This window comes from Idiotropiscis lumnitzeri, chromosome 8 (genome assembly GCF_059441095.1).
Source record: "Idiotropiscis lumnitzeri isolate Australia: NSW breed Sydney's pygmy pipehorse chromosome 8, RoL_Ilum_1.0, whole genome shotgun sequence".
Classification (NCBI taxonomy): Eukaryota; Metazoa; Chordata; class Actinopteri; order Syngnathiformes; family Syngnathidae; genus Idiotropiscis; species Idiotropiscis lumnitzeri.
In genome coordinates this window covers 9005750-9029189 of record NC_142398.1, presented here as the reverse complement: position 1 = coordinate 9029189, position 23440 = coordinate 9005750, and the positions used below count along the sequence as shown (strand labels likewise).

At 40.1% G+C, this 23440-nt stretch overlaps 1 protein-coding gene across 2 annotated transcripts in view; it reads left to right on the top strand.

The window, feature by feature from the left end:
• The first annotated feature begins 2968 nt into the window (after positions 1–2968).
• The window catches only part of sh3gl2a (SH3 domain containing GRB2 like 2a, endophilin A1), a 32885-nt gene continuing 12413 nt past the window's right edge, over positions 2969–23440 (top strand). The window contains exon 1 of one of the 2 annotated variants that reach the window (XM_088301817.1): positions 2969–3239. In XM_088301817.1, the coding sequence (XP_088157943.1) occupies positions 3195–3239 (45 nt within the window). In that variant the 5' untranslated portion in view covers positions 2969–3194. The remainder of the gene's footprint in view (positions 3240–23440) is intronic. The other variant, XM_088301819.1, reaches the window with a different exon arrangement.

Below are 23440 nucleotides of genomic sequence, written 5' to 3'. Positions count from 1 at the left end.
ATGGAGACAGGATGCAGCAGCAAATCATATTTCACCAGGTTGAGTCCTCTGCCTGGAACTTTTTGTGATTCATGATAACACTTCAAAGAGAAGTCTAAACTCCCCTCTTTATCAATATGGTACGAATATTAGCCATTCGAGGCCGAGGATAAGGAACATATGACTAACTACTGTCATGTTGTCGGTTGTCATGTCGCTGCACCGTTTTTGTTCAATGCATCACTTAAAGGGTTAAAACACAGCATTTAAATTCTACCAGACTGGAAGGTTAAGTTATGTAGTTTTATTAAAAATGCAGTACATAAATCACTCACTTTCACTCTCTCTGATTCAATAATGATGAATCCACAGGTTAATTGTACCTTCTGAAAGACATTTGAAGTATTCAGCCTTTCACCGTACCTAACTGGCATCGAGTAGTAAATAAATTAGTATTATTAAATAAATAATTGTTGGAATTTTTTGGGTGGGTGGGATTATCCTTGGACGCAAAAGGTCTGAGAAACAGAATGAGAAGAAGACCCTTTTAGTTTTTCTAGTGTTGACGACACATGTTCTCCTGCAAATACCTTCTCCACCTTGATGATCTCCTAGCACACATTGTCGGTGCTGCATGAAGGTTCTGAAGTGTTTTGACCAGCATAGCACCCCCTAAAGTGTAGCCCACCAAATGAAGTCAGACAAGTAAGATACCCTTCCTGATTTTTTTTTTTCTTGTTCGCTCTCTGGCTTCAGTTCCAGTGGCCGACAACAAAGACGTGTTTGTATGCATAATATGAACTCCTGGTGGGTAACTGCACTGCAGGGCCCCCAGCCCACCTCGTCCTCACCCCATGAGCACAGGTGGGGCAGGCCAGCATCACTGGGACCAATTAGAGCAGAGTGCAGGTACATTAGCATGTTGGAACATGTTCTAGTAGCTTATAAAATAAATACAAATACAGTGCTTTATTTCATATATGTATACATATATATATATATATATATATATATATATATAGAGAGAGAGAGAGAGAGAGAGAGAGAGCGAGAGAGACAGAGAGAGAGAATCATATAAAGATAGATAGATAGACATATTTCACTCTATATATTGCTATCTCTCTCTCTATACACACAGAGAGAGAGAGAGAATTCAGTGTGTGTATATTTATACAGTTGGTAAATACTTTATATTAGCACTCATTACACCAAGAACTGTAGTGTTTGTTTGTGGGCTTAGTTATGATTACAGTGCTATTTCCTTATTTTCTTTAAAAAAAAAAAAAAAAGTTTAAAAAACGTATTTTCCCGCTACCCTGGTGCAACAAATTGAAACGGTGAAAATGTAAAATTAGGAGTGTCAGTGTAGCTTTGTGTCCACTAGGGGGCAGAGTTTAATCGTGTTCATTTGGAAAGGAGGCAGGACTGTCAAATTGCAGAATCATTGGGATTTTGTGCTCATAATATGGGGGGGGGGCACATCATCATTGTATTGAGGCATTGGAATTTTAATATGAATTTTGATCAAATATTTAGATCAATTGGAGAGTTTAAAAAATATATTTCATATTTTTGGGCGAGAATTCAAGATTTTTCTAGATATATTCCAGTCATTTTCTAGATATATTGTAGGTGAGTGCACCCATTAGAATTATTAGAATGAATACTTAATTAAAATTTTACAAAATTTCAAGATTTTTTTCTTAATGTAATGATGATAATGTCCTGGAAAAACTTTTATGTAAAATTAAGAAAATGCAGACATTTGTACGTCTAGCACATGTGGCAAAAATTGACAGTAAAAGATGACTTGACGTTTTTTGTATTTTTGTTTTCAGTTGCTTGGGAAAATGGTCATTATCGTGTGTTCTTTTTTTGATAATGGATGCAGCACTAATAAAATAATTCAATGTCGTCGTAATATTTTCCCCATGAGAAGACCGTAACAACTTTTTGCAATCTTATATTAAATCATTGCCAATGTGTATTGTTTTAAATGTGATGACTCTTTCATTGTTATCTTTCATCACTGGCTGACATTAATTTATTGCCATATTGTCAGTCGTGTAGCAATCAATTTGAAATGATAATATGACATTTATATTCTTCTTTATAATGAATACCTTGTGCACTAATTAGTTTCTCCATGAGCCTTCAGTCGCGTCTTCTCTTTCCATTCCACTTTTATGGCTGTGTCCTCGTCAAGCACCAGATGGCAGCAAATGACGTGAAGTGTTGCGCATCATGAGTCTTTTATTTTACTGCATTCTGAGCTTTATTAAACAGAGCAAAACCTTACTATTTCAACAACAATTAAAGAGAATAACATGTGACTCTGTAGTCGTACTTTGACTTTAAATATTACATTTGTAGCTCCGAAGAAGCTGTTCTTCGCGAGCTTGATTTTTTGCTTGCATGTACTCTCATCTTCCACACGATGGCGCTGCTCGTACACCAGCCGTGGCTCCCTTGTTTAAAATCAACTGATGCTCTACCTTCTTCTTGCTTTACAGTATTACTAAAACAAAAATATGGAACAAAGGTCACGCACAACTGAGCCTTATCTTTATACATATGAATTTATCGATATTTATTATGTCACCTAGTGTGTGTGTGTTTTATATGTAGACGTGTATTTTACTATAAACCATATACACAATACAGGCACACCGGAAGTGTGCCCCCCGCCCTTCTCCACTCCCTCCAATACCGTTGTTTAACTCATGTCAACAAATCACGTGACTCGTAGTATATGTGTCTTAATCTGGGAATTAAAACCATTAGATTAGCTGTTCAAACCCCCACCTCCATCTAAATATCCCATAGTTTTGTCACTTGAATATATATATATATATATATATATATATATATATATATATATTTGGGGTCAATAACTGGTTTAAATGAGACTGTCAGTGCCTTTTAATATTTTGCACGAGTACTGTTCTTTTTTTTTTTTTTTCATTTCTTTGCAGGAGTCCTGTTCAGAGGCGGCGGAGTTACTGTCTCTGACGTCACCCGGCGCGTGGTCACGTGCTCCCACGTCGTCCAATCGGATTTCCGAGGAGAACCCATAGAGACCCCCGCAAAGTGAAGACGTAGCGAGGAAAGAGCGCGGCAGCCACTACACACTTGAACCCACTGTGCATTATAATCCTATTATTAATTGCTGTTATTAATTTTTGAACCCTGAGCCATCTCTGTAGTCTGCCGGCATGTCTGTAGCGGGCCTCAAGAAGCAATTCCACAAAGCCACTCAGGTAAGTGAGGGCGTCCTGCGGAATGTCATGATCTGTTTTTTTTTAATTATTTTTCTGATTTAAAGAAATATCTTATTTATTAACTACGTGTGTTCGAGGGTGGAGGCTGTGCTTGTACTGCATCACCTTGCATCAAACGTTTTATTTCGTCGGAATTCCTGCCCTTCCACCGCATATCAGCCTTCCATCCTACCCTTCAGATGACATTCTGCGTCACGTGATGTGGGCTTGGCGCGTGAGAGCAACCGAATTACGTTTTTCTTTTTATTATTGTTATTATTACTATTGTGGTGCAGGCGCGCACGCACGCTCCACGATTGGGGTGTTATGCAATCGTTAAGTGCGACTGGCCGGAAATCCTCCTCTCTCAGCTGCCGCACGCCATGACCTGAGCGCCCTCTAAGCATTTATAGGCGAGGGGCACTTCATTAGGTACACCTCCAAAATTCAGAATAATTATAGTAATAGTATGCAATCCGCAGGAGGTCATATGTATCCATTGAAATGAATAGAAATATCATTTATCCATTCAAGACCCTCCCAATAAACGTTTGTTAATTAGAAAAATAGCACTCGACAGCATTCTAAAACATATTTGTAACATTATTAAATAAAATGTAAAGAATGAAACCATTTTTGAAACACAATTTCATCCTTTAATTCAATGCATCTCCTTCTAGTGTGTGCACCTTGGCCACTAGGGACAGTATAATACATACATGGAATACACAAACGGTGGCCACTACCTTTCTGTAAAAACTGTCAATTTTTGTCAAGGATGATGAATAAATGCCGGTTAGTCTAGCTATATTATCTGTCTGCATGTGTTGCTGCACCATTTGTGTTCAATTACTCAATGTTTACTTCTGTGGCATAGAAGCTACATTTATTTGCGTTTTTCCTTGTATTTAAGCATTAAATTAGCACACTTCCATAAAACAAAGTTAAAGTGGTTTGGTTAAATACACAACGTGCAATTCCCTTTGTGTTATGTTCAGTTTGAAACTAAACTTGCAGCTTGAAACAGCCCCACTTGACCTAATTTTCGAAGAATTGTTCTTAAACTGCCACACTGCTGCTTGTTGTGAAATTCTGTGCCAACATCTGACAATTATAACATACATTTTTGCCTGCATCTCAAGACAAAAATAAATCTGCAGAGGTGCGGCTCGTACTGTATTTCTAAAAGCTCTCAAGGTACCAATGTATAAGAAAGGTGTTCCTAATGTTTTGTCCCCCTTGTGTATCCATAATAGGTTAACCAAAAATATGACAAATAGGCATACAGGACAGTGGATTGACACAGGTATTATTTTTAAATAATAATAATAATAATAAGAAGAATAACAATAATAATAATAATAATACATTTTGTTTGACTGCAAGTGTGCATTTACAGAATGTCAGCAACTTCCACTAACAACCTCAGCATGCAATTTCGTTGCTCCCCGACATACAAAGTGTAACACTTTAACATAGTTCCATGACAAAAAGGTGCTATTTTCCTATTAGTCAGTGGTTTGGCGCCACCTGATGGCATGTTGGGACATTTCAGAAAATCTCCCCAAAAACATGTTAGAAATTTGAACTTTTACACAGCATATTATGTTGTTGTGATCATTTAGTAGCATTATATCTTGATATATTTTAAAGTGGACCAGCTGGATTCCATGCACTGAATTCTTTTCAATCAAAACACAACCCTCATATGTAATCTCTTGAAAGGAAATGCCACATTAAAAAAAAAAATCCAAGCCTCAGATGCCGCTGGTCACCAGCACTTCGCCTCAGTTATGAATGGCGCCCTCCTTCCGTTCACTCGCCATCATAATGTTTTGCCACGTTCGTTCATTTCTACGTCGTTATACAAGAAGTTTCCTGGGTCACCATCACGACGTGTTGCTTTAGTTCGACTTTTTGGAACATCGCCAATTGATGTCCTCCTGAGAATTTTCTAGGCTTTTGATCATGAAAATGTATCCGCATTTTGATCATTAGACACCAAATTGTAAGAAACAGGTCGAGTTTGCTTTCGAATTTGATCGGATTTTGACCCCATTTCATAGCTTCATGCTATGTTTTCATAAAAATGTATGCAGCATTTTATCCATTTTAGTGAGAATTTAGATTTTTTTACCAGAATTTAGTTCTACTTATAACTTTATCATATTCTTGTGAGAATTGACATATTTGTGACCATATTCAATTTCACCAATTTGGACAATTCAGTCCAATTTTGACCACATTTGTACTCATGTTCACATGTTACATGTTCTCATGAGGAATAAATATTTTGGACTCTTTCAGCACCAAGGATCTTCTTCAGATTTAGTAGGATTTTGAATATTTTAAGAACCACTTTATGTAAACAAATATATATTGAAGTCCGGTGAACATTTTGTAGGATTTTTAACTTTGAGAATTTAAATCATTGATATCATATTTACTCCAGAATTTAGTGGAATTTTGAACAACATTACATTTTGTCAATCCATGTTCATGTTCAATTCATGAGAATTCTGTGGCATTTCAAACAAATTTTAAAGCACGATTTTTGGGAGGGGATTCTTGAGAATTTGAACATTTTAAGAACCAAATGTTCTCATTTTAATTTTACTGAGATTTTAAATGCAGACGTTATCACCATGAAGTGAGTGTCCTTTTGAACATCTTCAGCATGAGAAGTTGTCATGAGGATGAAATTGTTTCTTGTCTGCCCTTTGCATTCAAACGCACATTGAACACGATGAGATTTACATCAGGTCAGAGCTTCATTTCCACAATTAACATCTTGTTGGCGCACTTGTTCGTTTGCGAGTCATTTATGTTGTTGTTTACGCCCCAGTGAGAGGCTTGTATAGGTGATTTAAAGTAAATAACACTTGAAAAAAAAAAACAATTAGTGGAATTGTTCAACGAAGTGAGCTTATAGATAGAAAGGAGAGAAAAAGCTGTTCTTATCCGTGAGTTTGTTAATCAGCTCATTTCACTGCACTGGCCCAAGATCAAGTCGTTGGAGTGTGATTGTTTTATCGGCGCCCATTGGCTGCACTTCTCAAAGATTCATGCACCAACGTGTGTGTGTGTGTGTGTGTGTGTGAGAAAAAGTGAGAGAATGTGTGAGGATATAATTGTGTGAGGCACTATGTGTTCGAGTTGGACCTCTCATTCTCTGTCATACGTTCACCATTTGAAATCTTCCTTTCATAATTGGACACTTTTGAACATGGTCTAGCTAGTCGTTTTTTAATGGTTATAGTAGTAATGCAAAGTCCCTAAAACACTTGTGTTTAAAAATGAAGATGACATAATGGAAAGTTGAGCCGCGTCTTGCGCACTGCGTCGAAACAAGTTAATCACTTTAAATGGTAGAGAAAAAATAAATTAGAACTTAACTTTGCCAACAACTGGAAATGTCTTTCAAACTGAAAGGACGTAGTCCCTCAAGATATGGTTGGCGCACAAACAGCACTGCTCATCACCTAAAGAGCACCGTCATGCTTTGAAGCTGTTTTCTTCAGCTGGACCTGGGACCTTAGTCAAGGTGGAGGAAATCAGGAACACTTCCAAATAGCATCAGACATCTATACTAGAAAGTAAAAAAATGCCAAGAAAAGCCCGCTAGAACATCTGAACTTTCGGAGGCTTGCATGTTAAATAACACAGCGGCATCCCTAGATATTCAGGGTGTGCACACTTGTGCAACTACATTGTTTTGTTTGATTTCACCCTCCCTTCTCTAATATATTTCTTTTTTCCCCACTTTCACCCTCAAGTTCTAGGCCATCATTAATGTTTTTTTTTATCTTGGTCTCACCTATGATATCGCAAAAACCTGCCATTTAAACGGGGGTGTGTAGACTTTTATATCCGCTTTAGCGGCTTTACATTCATTGATCCATTCGTCAATTCATTCATCATCTAGCAATCATTCATCTATTAATGCAGTCTATCTACCTCTATGTGGCTAGTTCATATATCTAGCTCGCTAGCTATTTGTCCACCGTCTGTCTGTCTTGTGTGTTTGTCTGTCTGTCTATCGAACCATCCAGACTTACTCAGCCTACGCACACACAATGCACACACAGAAGACACATATGTGCTGGTCAAGGTGTGAAGTAACGGTTGGCTGAGTGGGATCAGATGCATATCTCCAGTCATGGCTCATTACTCCATTGGCAGTGAATGTCATTTTAGCTCATGGAAGTGATTGATTAATAGCAATGCTTCATTTTATGCTTTATTGCATGTCAGCGAATCAAATGGAAAGGGACCAAAGAAGCAAGGCTGCTTTGTCTTAGTAATTTAAAAATCATTGCTCATCGATCCTCATTCGGGTTGTTTTGCCTTGCCGACGGGTCGTGGTAGCAGATACAACAGCTGAAGTATTTTGACATGATCATGTCAAAGTTCAGAGTCCTCAAGCATGAGGCCTCAGTTGAGCTTTTTCTGTCTAGCTCCAAAAAGGAGCAGAATCTGGTGCTATTGGCAGCGTAAATTTGAGCAGTTTAGGTGTTGGTATGTGTGGATGGGTGTGGCCCTGCAGAACTGCAGATAGGCGAGCTGCGCCGTTGTGGGAATGTGTACCCTTCATAAGCCGTCAATCAAAGCAGTTTATCTCATTTTGTTTAAATGTGGCACACTCACTCTAGCACTGAGACATTTCTGTGTGCAAGAGGAAAATGCGAAATCGCTGCAAATCCGTGAGTGGCGCATTTTCACTGATTTTGTTATGGTATAGCAGAAGACAGTGATTCTTTTTACATTCAATCATCCAAACTCAATAGGTAAAGAAAAGTCATGAAAAAAGTGCAACGAAAATTGGAAAAATATTTCCATTGTTGAAATAAAATAACAAAAATACTTTTTAAAAAATGAAAACCAACTAAAATTAAGTGAAAAAAGAAATCATTGAATTCAAGTTAGGCGGGCTAAGCGAATGCATGGCGACTTCTCCCGACGGCAAGTAAGCGGCCATATTCATACATGCCTCCGTGCCCGTGACCCTAATGAGGACAAATGCTGTGGAAAATGTGATAAATGGATGTTTCTGGACTTTTAGTAACAGTTGCTCTGAGTTTTTTTTTTTTTACAATTGCACCGAATGCCGAGTTTGTCTTTAAAGCTTTCACTGCACCCACTGTGGCGCATCTTGCAATAAAACCAATGAGAGCCACACAGATATTGGCTTACGCCCCGCCGGGAACAGATGGCCCGTCCGAAAAATACTGCAGTGACCTTAGCACCGCGCATCTGCTAACTAGCTTTGTAGCTTTGTGTCAAGTCACTCTACAAGACTTAAGCGAGGCACACAATCGCCTCCGACTTGTTGTCATTTACATCCCTCTTTTGCAATCGCGCTGGCGTCGAGACGTCTCTCTCAAGGACGCTGCGGCCATTTTGCAAAAGAAGCGCAGGAGCGTGAGGGAAGAGGAAACTGCAGTCTTTCACTTAGCTAATGAATTTAGCAGCAGTAGAAGAAAAATGTGCGTCAAAGGTTTTATTTTGTACCTACTGGACAACTTTGCCTCATTACAGAGCAGACGTTGCTCTGCTAGAACGCCTCAGTTCCCTCTAATGTGTGTTTTTTTTTTGCATCGAGCTGCAGTTTTTCAGCGCAGCGTGCAAGTGGAATCCTTTATTTTCCTCGTCAGACTATTGTGTGCGTGCGAGCGGCATACTAATACACGCTCATTGTCAAGGTGTGTGCGTGTGTGCCCACTGTTACCGTGAATGATGGCATAGCTTGCAGCCTTCCGTTCATCCATTCAGAGCGATTGTTTGTCACGATGGAAGTGGAGGTGGAATAGTAGACAGGTGTGTGTGTGTTTGGGGGGCTGGAGGGGCAGCAGATTGCAAGTGGGTGACTCATGCCGCCTGGATGCTCAGCGGGGAGTACTGCAGTACAGCGTAAAGTCCATCCAGCTGGGAGATAGCAGATGGGGGAGGGACAGGGAGATCAGGGAAGGTTTGAAACGCCGTGGAGGGGAGTTGCTTTTTAATGGAATACTTTTTATCAGTTTAAATCTTACTGCGATGCGGAGGCATCACCGCATTACCGTCACACATATGGAGCATCAACTGGAGAGACCGACCGATTAATCGCCTGGCTGATTATATTGGCCGATATTTGGTCTTTTTAAATTACTGTCAAACTAAACATCGAACAAAAATAATTGAAAGTTGTGGCTTTAAATCAGAGCCATGAATGTTAATATACAATGGTGTAGAAAGTGTGACAAAAATATTCAGATAATTAATTGGCATTTATTAAGTCATTATTGTATGTTTTTACTTCATGAGAATATTATTGAGATGTATTTATTTGATAAGCTGCAACAAATTAATGGCATTTCCGTTCAGTGTTTTGAGTTACAAGTGTTGTCCAGGAACAAATTAAGATTGGATCTCAAAGCACCACCGTTGATGTCATTCCAAAGTCAATCCCACCCTAACACAAAGGTTGAAAAAATTCATTATAAAACTTGATGAAAGTTAGGAGGAACTTTGTTGTCTCGGTAAATACATTTAATTAAAAGATTCAATGTTTAAAAAAAACAACTAATCTACTAATAATAATATGTTGATATTTTATTAATACTTTCATTTTGCATTACTATTGAATTTTAGTAATTGATAATATTGTAATGTTTTTATTATTATTATTATGTATTATTATTATTTCAAATAATGCAGTGACAGGTGAATAATGCTAATTTATTTTGGTATTACGATGTTGACAGTTTGATAAAATATTTATAATGCAGTGTTGTTGAATACAAAATAAGGTTTGAAATTCGGATGAGAACAATGAGATGAGTTTGAAATATCAAATACCAAAGATGACAATTTAGTGTAAAATAAAATAAAAGAGTATTGCAGCCCCCAAAGATGTTTTGTTTTCAGACGACCTCTTCTATTTTCATAATTTACAGTCCGCTCGACCTGTCATGACACTTTCATTGTAGTCTTGTGTGAACTTAATCGAAAGTGCTTTCATTGCGGTCACGTCATGTCAAAGATCAAGTTAATTGTGTCTCCAATGGTGACATGTTAGAGGACAAAACCTCCTCACTTTCATGTTCTGCCAACCTACCACACACACACACACACACACACACACACACACACACACACGATCCATTCGGTCCAGCAGTACATGTCCCATCCTAGCTTTCATCTTCAGTGTTCTTTCACCTGCCGCACTTTTCTTCCTTCTCTTTGTGATTTCCTTTCTGGCGTATTAAAAAAGATTTCTTTTTCCATTTTTTGACCACCGTAAAGTCTTCATTTGACTTTGACTCATGACTCCGCCCTCTGGTGCTTTTTTGGCCCTCATCCTGCAGGGATGCATGCGACGCACTCCGGCTTCTGATTGAAAGCCTTGTTTACACAGAGCGCTACTGTTCCTGCGACGCGATCAATACTGCACCACTTTCCGCTGCCATTCTTCTGGGGTACCTGCTGTCATCCTGTGCTACTTGAAGGACACAACGGCGGCATCCACTTGCCACTTTGGAATATTGCGATGGTGCAATAAGAATTGCGAACGTTATGGCTCCCCTATTGGTGGGTTTGGTCGCGTGACGTTTGTAAGTTCGACCCCGGAGGCACTTTGACGTCTGTTCCAGTCGATGGGAAGAAGGCGGTAAAATGTCAAAATGGCAGCAACCTGATGGATGTAAATCTGCTTCATTCTTATTCCATCAACACATTAATCATGACAATATCATGTTTTGACTAGTGGGGGCACACACACATTATTTTTGCAAAGAAAATATTTGACTTCCACTTTAAAACCAAAATGGCAGTCTTCCTGTGGATTCTTGAGGATTTTTTTTTCTGGGTCAACTCACATTAGGCATGGCAATTAAATTTCAGACTGTTAAATGAAACTTCTTTGGGGGCTGAATTTTCAAAAACTTAAATTGAAAGCCATTCTATTCGACAAGTCAGTCAGGAGGAGGAAGACCCTCCCGCTTCAAACAAAAATGGCAGACTTCCTGGGTTTTTTTTCAGGCATGGAATCTTGGGACTTTTTGTGGGTCGACAAAATATAAACATGTCTACCAAATTTGATGCTGCAAAGTGAAACAGTCCATTGGGGCCGAAATTAAAAAAATAATTTGTCTGTCTGGGAAGGACCTGTAGAAATGCTCACATCAAACCAAAATGTCACTCTGCCCCTGTCTTTTCTGGAATTTTCTTTTTGTGTATCTACCTGTGAGAGACATGCCGACTAGATTTCACGTTGCTCAGGAAAACAGTCTTCTTGAGATGAATTTTCTAAAGTGACAATTCTTCACAATTCTTTTGGCCAAGTCATGTTTTTGAAAGACCATTTCAATCCAAAATGGCCGCCTTCCTGAGTGTTTGAAGACTTTTTTTGTGAGTCTGCTCATGACAGAAATGCCTCCTAAATGTCCTGCGGTGAAGTGAAACACAATTTTCAATGAAACCTGATGTGTTTTTCAAGCGTTTGCTCCCTCCCGCCCCCATTTGCGCTTCCACTTCCATTGAAATATTTACTTCCCTTGCTTGCAATTTTCTGTCTGTGACCGCCCGAATGATTTAAAAAGCTTCACGTGCAAGGTCGCCGCGTTCCCCGGCGTCATATTTGTTGCTGGGGGTTAATCGCAAACGGCTGGTGTCTGTAACGAGCCTATTTTTAGCTGGTCGCAATGGGAGTGCTGGTGCGCTCACTTCATTTAATAAACCCAAAGGAAATGACGCGTTGTTTGCAGAGTGAAGATGAAGTGAAGATGTACCTTTCTCTGCTATCCTCCTCCTCTTCTCGCTGCATCAGTATTCAGGCCATGGCTGATGTTTTATTCAGTGTGTGGAACATTCCGAGGCGTCCACTTCTGCACAGAAGTGGATTGAAGCTTGAGGCTCTGAAAGGGAATTTCTTGGCACGTGTTTGGGTCAAGTTTGTTTCCTTGATTAACGGATATTTGATAGAAATAGAAAGACGGGAGGACCTTGACTTACTCCGAATTGCTACTCATGATCGTACATTTGTCCTCGTCTTCTTTTGGCTCACTTGTCATGCAGTGTCACTCCTCTTCCTCTGATTCCTTGTTCGTCCAAAGTCTGATGAAAAGTCGAATGAAAATGGATCGAAATACACGACACATGACAACTTGTTCAACCATTTTGCATGTAAAGACTTGTTTGACCGAATGCCCAAATGCGGCAATGTGTGACAATATTAAAGAGAGACCCATTAGAATACATTTTGATGATCATGACATAAGCCACAAATATCGCACAAACCCCAATTCCAGGGAACTTGCGACATTGTGAGACGAATTGTTGAGGCTTTGTAGGTGGAATTCCTTCTCATTCTTGCACTGGGTTAGGGTTGCTCAAATTTGGGGCTCTCTCTTATATTTTGCGTTTCATGATGTGCCACGGTGGGCAACTGGTTAGCACCTCATAGCTCAGGTGTAGGGTTCGATCCCAGGCTTCCTGTGTGTAGTTGGCATGTTCTCCTTGTGCCTGCGTGGGTTTTCTGTGGGTGCTCCAGTTTCCTCCCTCATGCTCGGTTCCTTGAACACTCTACATTGTCCCTCGGTGTGATTGTGAGTGCGGATGTTTGTTTATCTTTGTGTGCCCTGCGATTGGCTTGCCACCAGTCCAGGGTGGGCCCCGCCTACTGCTCAGAGACAGCTGAGATAGGCTCGAGGATGCCTGCGACGCCCATGAGCAGAAGCGGCTCGGATAATGGATGGACGCATAATGCGCCAGCTATTTTCAAGAGAAAACAGGTCTGGACTGCTGGCAAGGATGTACCTTTCAACATTAATGGTGCCTTCACAGATATGCAAGTTGCTTGATGCCATGGACACGAAAACAACCTCATAGATGCTGGCTTTTGAACTTTGCGCTGATAACAATCATGATGGTCCTTTTCATCCTTGGGCACGAGGACATGATATCCTCAATTTGCAAAGACAATTAAAATCCGGACTCGTCAGACCGCAGCACACTTTTCCACATTGAGCTCGGGCCCAGTGAAACTGACATTTGTTGCAGGAAACAGCAGAGAATTGTCCATCATCAATGGATGCGCCAAAGCACTTACAACTCCATCAAAAGAAATGAGCAACTGCTTTTTGTGATGTGGACAATCATGAGAAGATTGAACAAGTAGTTCTGAGAATTTCACTCTCGATGTGGGAAATGTACCAAAGCAACTGAGAAAAACTGTCATCTTTTTATCATGAGATGGACTGGGACGGAACTATCGCTATAAATAAAGGATTATTGTCGTTTATTTGTTTAGATGTTTGATTTCACCAGGCACTACAGAGACCTAAACACAACAAGAAATGTAAAAATTAGATTCAACTTGATGTTCTCTCAGAGGCTCCAGTGTGCTCTTGAGCAGCCAGAGAATCGTCATGAATCCAGCTGAGGTCAATGGTGTCATCGTTATCGAATTGAATGGAGGCCGCTTGTCACTTTCTTCGAGCCTCATTCAGTCTTCTTGATTGGCTCAGTCCATTGACTGAAGGGCACGACAATGTATGGCTCTATGTTATTATGCACATGTGGTGTTTACAGCCTCGGAGACCTTGCAGGTGCATATCGACGGGATCCGAGTTCAACGGTCGATCAAGTCAAGTAGAGGTCGCGAACGCAAGGCCTCAGCGCTGCTTGAAGTTCTGACATTTTGGGTGCAAACGGCAACTTTAGGATCTTTTTGGCTGCAGGGTCCGTTAAACACAAATGTATCCTTGAATTGTCGTTTACACCAAATTTGAAATATGAGCAATGCCCTTCAAAGACAGACTTGTCCTAGAGAACCGTGATGAAATTTTGGGGGGAAATTTAAGCAAAATGAAATTTGCTAGGCACGTCTGTCACGGGACGGCCCACAAAAAAATTCTTTAAAATGCCATGTATGAAAAGACAGTGGAAGTTTGCCACGTTGTCCTGAAGTGGCAGCTTTTGTTTGTCCATTTTCATGAATCCTCGAAAGACACGCTCATCCTAGAGAAATTTGTCTGAAATTGGAACCACATGCACAAATGTTTTTACAATTGAACAAAAACCTCACCGCACGCCACAAAGCAAACATTAAACAAAAAGTGGACACAGGAAAGTCATGTACCTACTGTCCTCAAGCGGATTAATTGTTCTGCGTGTCACTCTACGTTGCTGGCATAGAAAGTTGCACAACAACACATCGCTTTGAGTAAAGAGATCATTTTCGGACTGATTCAAGGAAATTGGATGATTTACTGCATCACATTTGATACTCTCTCTTCGCACCTGGTTGGCAATCACTCTTCTCAACAGATGGATGATGCGGAATGGTGATACTTCAGTTTTTTTCATTGCGTGTTGACAGAACATGGTGGGAACGTTTGATAGCTGTCCATAAAGCAAGAAATTATAATTATTCAGCTCACCAAAGTTTCAATATAATAGTGTATAAAGTTCATCATGGTAATCTAAATAAAGACAGATCCAGTTTTAGTTAACTGGTGAGCAATTTGCTTGTGTTAGTTTCCACGCAGGACTGTGAAGAAGTGTTAGCCAAATGGAAGAGCATTTTTCTCGCGTTAAATGTGGAATATTACAAATAATTCCACTATATTAGTGTACCTCATAGTGTGGATTGTCTCTGTGACTTTTTAAAAAGGCGGAGTAGCTTGAACGCATACATAGCACAAAGCATGCCGAGCGTCACATTATGAATCTGACTGGGGCTAATTCAGCAGCTGTTGAATGAAGCAAAAAGTTTTGATTTTGTCCATAATTAGCTCGTCCAAATGAGCCTACTGGGAAGCTCCGACTCACATTGCGTTGGACTGAGAAGGGGAAAGGCTGAATGGGATCGATAGAGACATGTAATGAAAGCGGAAATGATTGCTTCCAGGCAGCTGTAGCGGCTTGTCCCCTAAGGGAAGCGATTGGTCTTGTTTTCTTCTTTGTAGCGTCCAGCTGCAGATGGCACATTCCTCTATTTTGAGCCCAACTCTCCACTAAAAATTGCAAACCAAAAATAACTCAATTAACCAAAAAATACACTAATCCCTTTCAAAAATGAAATAGAATATACTGAATTCTTCCCTGTTTTATTTTGGGGTTGAATCGTGACTCAAAATGAGAAAGGAGAAAATATTTTCATCCTACGCAAGTCTTCTGTGCCACTACCACTATCATCACGGCTGGCCAAACTATTGTGCTCGAGGGCCACAAATGAGTTTAAAAAATGGACAGATGGAGCAGGTCGTGCGTAGATCAGGTTTAAAAAAATGCATGTAAAACATTTAAATAAAAAAAAAAAAAAAGAAGAATTTGTTCTCATGTTTTACTTATTATTTACGAATAATTCTATTATTAATAATCAACCAGTTATAAAATAATAAAATACTTCAAAATATATCTGTATAATCGACATTTTTTCATGCATATGAATTTTTTATTTGATTATTTTATAATTTACTTTTTAGAAAATGTAAATTGGTTTGTTTTACTGCTATGTTATTATTTAACGAATCACCCGTGAGATAAATGAATTTTAAAAAATAGAAAACATGCGAGGTAATTGACCAATTAAAAAAAAAAAAAACATTTGTATAATTCACCACAAGGTAATTAGCCAATTAAAAAAAAACAAAATTATAATTGACCAAATATTACAGGACAGATCTGTTCTCTGTTGCTTGTGCGCCAAACCTTTACCCGCCACTAATTAGTTTTCCATGTATACAAAAACCAAAAAAAGTGCAACCTCACGTTTCCTTGCGCTTTTTAAAAAACAACTACGAGATGATGGCATTTGTTCTGCCACGTGCCCGACATGACATCCGCCCTCCCCAGCCGGCCCACAGCAGTCCTCAGACTGGATGATTCCGCCGGGATTATTGTGTCATTAATCCGAGCGCGGTGATTTGGCATCCGATTGACTAAGAATCCGTGTGGCCTTAATCTTGGCAAACGTGCTCGCATCACTGCGCCCACTCTGTCATGTTGCGGACAGAAAGCGTGTTGAGTTTAATGGGCCTAAAACGCATTCAATTTGAAGACGGTGATCAATCATAACTCAACTGTAATTGTAGTGCAGGATGAGCATTGTGCTGCAAGGCTTGCCAGACTCACTTCCTTTCCTCATTTGCCATGTTACTTTGAACACGCCAACGTCACGTCCGCACGTTGAGATGCTGTGCGCTTAACAGCCAATGTGCTTTAAAATTGAAGTCGATTAAAGGGCCGTAGACAATTTTTGAAGAAATGTTTATTAACAATTATGACTATGGAGCTCTTTGCAACAGCTAAGTATTTGAAAAATTAATTGCCCAAAGTTAAGTTAAGTTAGATGACATTTTGTATGTTAGACGCACAAAAAATTATTATTAATTATTATTATTATTATTATTATTATGTTAGACGCACAAAAAAAAAAAAAAGAAAGAAAATCGAATGCTCAAAAAGACTCGCTGGGTCATCCATTTTGGTGTGAAGTATCCATCCGCTTCCAAGGGTCCTTCGAAGATGGAAATGTTTTAAAAATGCCACTAGCCTCAGGCAATTCCATGAAGCAACATATTTGGTAGGCGAGTCCATCGCGAACAGAGCCACAAAAAAGAACCAGTGCCCAAAAAGACAAAGGAAGTGCTCCATTTTGGATTGAACAAACCATTACGGGGTCATTTTTCTTGTGACTTATCTTGATGTATCAGATGCTCTGGCCCTTTTATACTTTGTTCCTTTATTATGTCAAATAGGCCTGACGTCTTAACAGTATTTAATCATGAGTTACTGAGTGACACATTCTCAGTATGTCAAGCATTATTCGAGTGAGCATGCGGGTTCTCCTCTGAATCCGGCCTCCTCTGTTTTTACTTTCAATTGTTGGAAATAAAAACGCAACATAGTTGCGATGTCTGCTTCTGGGCCCAAAATCCTGCTCCTCAGGTGATGGTTAGAAATTTTTGCCGAGATTATGTCCCATTGCGGGCGGCACAGTGGATGACTGGTTAGCACGATGGCCTCATAGTGCATCTGTCGTGGGTTCGATTCCAGCTCCGACCTTCCTGTGTAGAGTTTGCGTGTTCTGCGTGGTTTTCCTTCGGGTACTCTGGCTCCCTCCCACATTCCAAAAACATGCATGCTAGGTTGATTGGACACTCTGAATTGTCCCTAGGTGTGATTGTGAGCACAGCGGGTTGTTCATCTTTATGAGCCCTGTGATTGACTGGCAGCCAGTTCGGGGGTGTCCCCCATCTACTGCCCAAAGACGGCTGAGATAGTCCCACTGCAAGCAAATGTGAACCACATGTTCGACAGACCTCCTAAAATGGGCCCTCCCGGGTGCCAGACGAGATAATTGCTTTTTGGGGTATTTTCCAGAGTTTTCCCAGGATTCTTTTCCCCACCATTCCCATCATCTGTTGCAGGGAACATATAAGATGTTTATCGGCGTTTTTTTTTTTTTTGAAGATTTCTGAGTGGGTGTAAAATTCGTTATTTTTTTGCTTTGTGGACCACCTGGGATATCGTTGGTCCCTCCAATGAAAAAAATCCTCCATTGGTAATTGCACATGGCTAGAATACGACGTAAAAATTGGATGACTCACTGTAAAATGCAAAACTCAACCAGACCCCCGTCAGTCACAGCTCACCTGTTTTCTGGCTTTGGTCACGTGACGTTCCGGGGGAAAGTTGTAATGTCAATTTCTGTCGACAGCAGAGGGCGTGATTGGCCGAAAAGACGGCCCTTGAATTGATTTATCTGCTTCGGTCTTTTTCCTCGAACACATTATGAATCAAATTACCGTGTCTAGACCAGTTGGGGCGCATACGACAAATTGCAATTGCATTGAAACAACAGAATTCGTCATGGGTTTCGATAAATCACATTGTGCATATTCAATGAATTAATCTATTTGGATATCCAACTCTTATAACCCAAAAAATTAACTCTGCAGCAATTTAGGCCGACACATTTGTGGTTGTGTCCGAGCGTTCACATCTTTCCAGCACACAACCTGAAAAACCAACTCAAATCCAAAGTCCATTCATTGTCGTATCAGTACCGTGTTTCAAAGGAAAAGACAATTTGGCGACCCCCGGTGGAGAATAGATCGAGTCGATGAAATGTAATGAAAGCAGTCTGCAGGTGACAAAGTGATACAATACAAAGCCAACGTGAAGCATACCAAACTCTGCAAAGGCGTTTCATATTTGACCTCTTTTATTCGGTCACCAGGATGCATTGCTCTTTATTATTTTGCCAAAGAATCGTTGCGGTCTGATCGAACGTCTGCACTGAAGAAGAATCTGTTTTTCTACAGTTTTTTTTTTTTTGTCTTTATTGATCCGAGTATGAACGCATGGCTGCTTTGTATCCTCCGGGGCGCGTTACTGCCCGGCTCTCTTGAAGACAATTTTTCCTCATCAGGCGTGATAATGAATCTTCTTGCAGGCCAAACGCCATCTTTGCGGCTTCACTCTGTTAAATGTGTAATGCGCTCAGGGAGTCACAGTCAGCCTATTTGCTTGGTTTATTTTCATCTTCCCGGTCGGCTCGGGCTTCGAGTTCTCGTGTGCTTTGCATCTTTTGGCATCGTGACTGCAATGTTAAATAATGTGAAGAGCTGATATAGCCACCGTTAACGTGGATTTGCAGGAATTTGCGCACCCAGAGTTACTATGTCCTCATATGATGGACAGGTGGGAGTTTTAGGCGTATTCATGGTGAGGCTTTCATAATAAAGGAGGTCTCTATTCATATCAATGCATTATTACATTAATATTGACAAATAATGTATTTCTTTCCCTGTAACAATTTTTACCTATATAATTGGTCAGGGGTGGCAGTGAAGGGGTACAGGGTGAAATTCTCCTGTGTGGAGTTTGCATGTTCTCCCCGTGCCTGCGTGGGTTTCCTCCGGGTACTCCGGTTTGCTCCCACTTTCCAAAAACACGCAAGGTAGGTTGACTGGGCATTCTAAATGGCCCCAAGGTGTGATTGTTTGCATGAATGGTTGTTTGTCTCGGTGTGCCCTGTGATTGGCTGGCAACCAGTTCAGGGTGTTCACCGCCGCTTGCCCAAAGATGGCTCCAGCATGCCCGCGACCCTCGTGAGGAGAAGTGGCTCAGATAATGGATGGATGGATTATCGTCTGACCGATTAATCGGTCTGGTTCTACTGTTTACAATATCCAGCATGACAACTGGCTGAATGTTACATTGTGGTCACATCAAAACCAAATTTTCTCCTGCCAAATACAAAAATAACCTAGTGCACGCCATCCTTTGGGTAAACCTCCTCTGTCATGTTTGAGCTTGCTCATCCTAAGTCTTCCTCTCATCATCATCATCATCATCGTGCATCCGATCCACACACTCAAACACACACACACACACGTTGGGTGCCAGCTGGTCGCCTCCCCCGCCGACGTAGCGCCACAGGGGCGGTGTTGGAGAGCGTGCTCGACTCTGAGGCGACGTTCTCACGGCTATTGTTACATAAGTGAAGGCTTTGGCGTCACGTGACAAACACGCATTATGAGCATAGAGGTCAGTCAGTGCGGACACCGAGAAGAGGCATTCATATCGTCGTGAGAAATCAAATAGCCTTGTTGATTGACATTGGAACGAGTGTGCCTTGTTCAAAAATGACCGGCGTACAGTTTAATTTCCCCTCTGGTTGCCGACCGGATGGATCCAAAAAAACTGACCGCCCGCCCGCATGTTGGCGTGAGCTTCAGGATTCAAAAAGGACGAATGGATTTCCCTTGTTTCGATGAAGCCGAACAGCAGACAAATTAACGTTTGCTCTCGTCTGACTGGTTTACAAAATATATTCAATTCGCATTTCTATGCTAAGAGGTCAGTTGGTTTTCAGGGAACATTAAAGCCCATTTGAACCACGTTGCTAACCAAAACAGCAGCACCAACACTCATCTCATCGTTCCGCAATTGTGTGTCTGTCTGTTAGACATCCAGCTTCCTGTGAATACTAAAAAAATGACTTACAGACACCGAAGCCCATTTGAACACTGCTGCTAACCAATCTGAGTGTGATCACTCCAGAGTGTTTTCGTGATGTGCCTTTGACATTGGATGCTATTTTCCAGTGAACATTATTATGTTGCAACTGCTAAAACAATTATGGATTGTTATGGATTGATCCGTAACATGTCAGCAAATGTTGATCATTGTTTTCCAATGGAAAGGCAGATTTTTAAAAAATGTTTCTATCATTAAACACCAAAGTAATCAGTCAGCTTCATGAGGACTATGGAAATCTTAGAATATTTCCACTTGAGAAGCGAAAATGATTCATCTCAAAACGATTAATTGGTTGTCAAAGCAGTTGACAATTAATTTGGTAATCGATGAGTTGTTGATTAATTCTACCTCACTTGAATTTGAAGGACTTCTCTCCTGACGGTCGCTCGACTTATAATGACTTGTCCAATCAGGGCCCAAAAGCAGTGTGACAACTGCTTGGTTACATGAAAAGGTGTTTTAAGATGGCTCTGAAGGACACCCTGTTTTCTTCCAGCAGTCACCTGTCCCTTCGGAATAGCCTCGCTAATCACTCTTGTCGTTTTTAATCTGCCTCTTCCACACCGTGTGTGTATTTAAAGGCAGGAAGCCTCCGATTAGATCGCCGAGCAAGAAGGGGAGGCGAGTCGTGGATGGGGGCAGGGCGAGTGCAGACTCACATTGGGAGGCATGTGAGCCTCCCGGATGCTAAAATAGGTCGAGGATGGGGCGGGAAAAGCGTTTCCGTCTGGTCAAAAAATACATGGATAAATAAATAAGAAGACATGAGGAGGCAATTAAGTCAATTTCGTCTCAATAAACAGAGTTTTTATTTCTTTTTTAAGTAGCAGCAAACACAATTTAGTTATCAAAGAACCAAACGTACATTTTTGTAAACATTGAAGCCAAATTTTGGTTTTTAGTTTATGATATAATTATGTAAATATATTTCGTAATATTAGAACAGAATAGAATACATCTTTAATGTCCACCAAAATGGAAATGTATCTTTGACTCGTCAGTAAAGAAATAACATACAGATAATGTCATACATAAAATGGACACAATTAAAGATTGAAACAAGACATAGAAAGACGATGAAAAAAATACAATGTAAATCAAATAATAATAAAATCTGCTGCAGTAAGTACATGTACTCAAGAACATTAGTGATGCAAGAAGAGTCAGAACATGCAAATTCAAATCATCGGACGAAATCATTAAAATAGTTGCCATTCTTGTCTTGGTTGTCTCACACGAATCATCGGGTTACGTGTCCACTAGGCACTTGCCTCTTGAGAGCGCGCGTGCGGGCGAGCGCTAAAGAGCGTTGGCTGATGATGCGGGTGATTCTGGGTGACAAAAGGCAGCGAGGTCGCCTGCTTGCTCGCCCGCAGCGCTTCCTCTCCACATTTAGACCGTTTAATCCCATCTGATTGGGTACGCGTGGTTGCCAGGTGCAGAAGAGATGTGGCGCCTGGAGCTCCCCCCCCGCAACTTAGAATTGCAAAACTTTGTGAGGATGACGTTGATGATGCCAACTTAAGCCGTTTAGTGAGCAAACAAATTGAAATGAATTACGTCAGTTATGTGCAAGGGGGGGCAGAGGCCCCCCGGGCATCCTCCTGAGGGAGAGTATCTAAAGCCCCCCCCTCCCTGACTCCAAAAAAAAAAAACCTTTCCACTTCGTCTGCCTCCTCACCACTATTGCAAATATCAGAGACAATTTGGCGGCAAATGTTCAATTTATTTTAAGACAACAAACAAAGATGTTTTTATCGGGACAGTCAATCCAACTTTGTTTTTCTACATATCAAATACAAATTACACAAATCCAGCATCGGTGTATGTTTGTAAAACACCAAATGTCAAGAATATTTTGCAAAATCCTACAAGAGGAATTTAGCATTTTGAATTTTTCTCCCCTAAACATCAAAGCACCAATTTAATAATACGATTAAACAGTTTAGAGATGTCACAATTAAATAATGAACTCATCCACAGCGAATCAAATAATCATTTCGAGACCTTGTTGAATTTAAAATTGACCAAATGCTCGGAAATTTTCGGCTCTCCACTCAACTCAAGTGTATTCGTGAAGCAGTTAAATTAAAGCACTGCTGGATACAAAGCGCTCTACATTCTGCTGTCCAGAAAGCAAGGACCAATAATTATTGCCGATTTATTTATTTGTTTTACATGTCATTGATCAAACCAATAACTGAATCATATTTCAGTTATGTTTTTGTGTTTTCTGCTCTGCCAATTTGAAATAATGTCCTGTTTTGGAATAAAGACGGGAAAATGAAAACATGTTTTTAAATCCCATTATTAATCGACAGACTCATCCAATAAATGAATCTATCTAATTAAAATAATCATCCCCTGCTTACAAATAGAACGTACATCTTCATAAACATAACAGAGCCTTGAAAATGATCAAATAAAAGCAAATTCAACTCAATATGTATGCAACAAAGTGTACAACGTGCACACAAAACTGTGCACAAAACATCAAGTGATAATAATGAAAGAAATTCAAATATATCAATGACGGTATTTAGATGACGATGTTGACGACGATGCCGACTGAACCTGTCTAGGCATCGCCAAAAAGAAATGACACGCATGTCACTTGTGTCGCGTGCCTCCTCGCTAGCGTCACGACTCGATTGCGTTTGATTCCAAGTCGAGACGTCGTGACGTCACCTGCACTGTCGCTCATTGCAAACTTGTGCTGACCTTAGCCTGCTCTCGAGGGAGGGGAGGAAGGGAGCTGCAGGTTGCGAGACTTAAACTTTCGGGACATTTTCACATTTGGCGGATTTTGGATGGAGATAGTGACGCTCAAGTCACTGCTGTTTGAGAAAGGATAATTTGCTTGTTTTGATAATCAAAATTTTACTCTTCAATTACTGGTTCTTATTTATAAAAAAAAAAAAAAGAATAATTAATAGATAAAAGAAAAATATTTTTAAAATAAATTTGAGAATTTGAGAAAAATTCAATTATATAATTGATCAAATTATTTATCAAGCACTGCACTGTAATAAACACAAATTGTATTTTTTTTTCGGGTAAAACAGTACTTTCATTTGGACCAACTTTCAAATGAATGAATATATTTATGGCAACAATGTTGGTTTTCGCAACAAAGTAAGCAAGTTGTTTTTGCTTCTATCTATAAG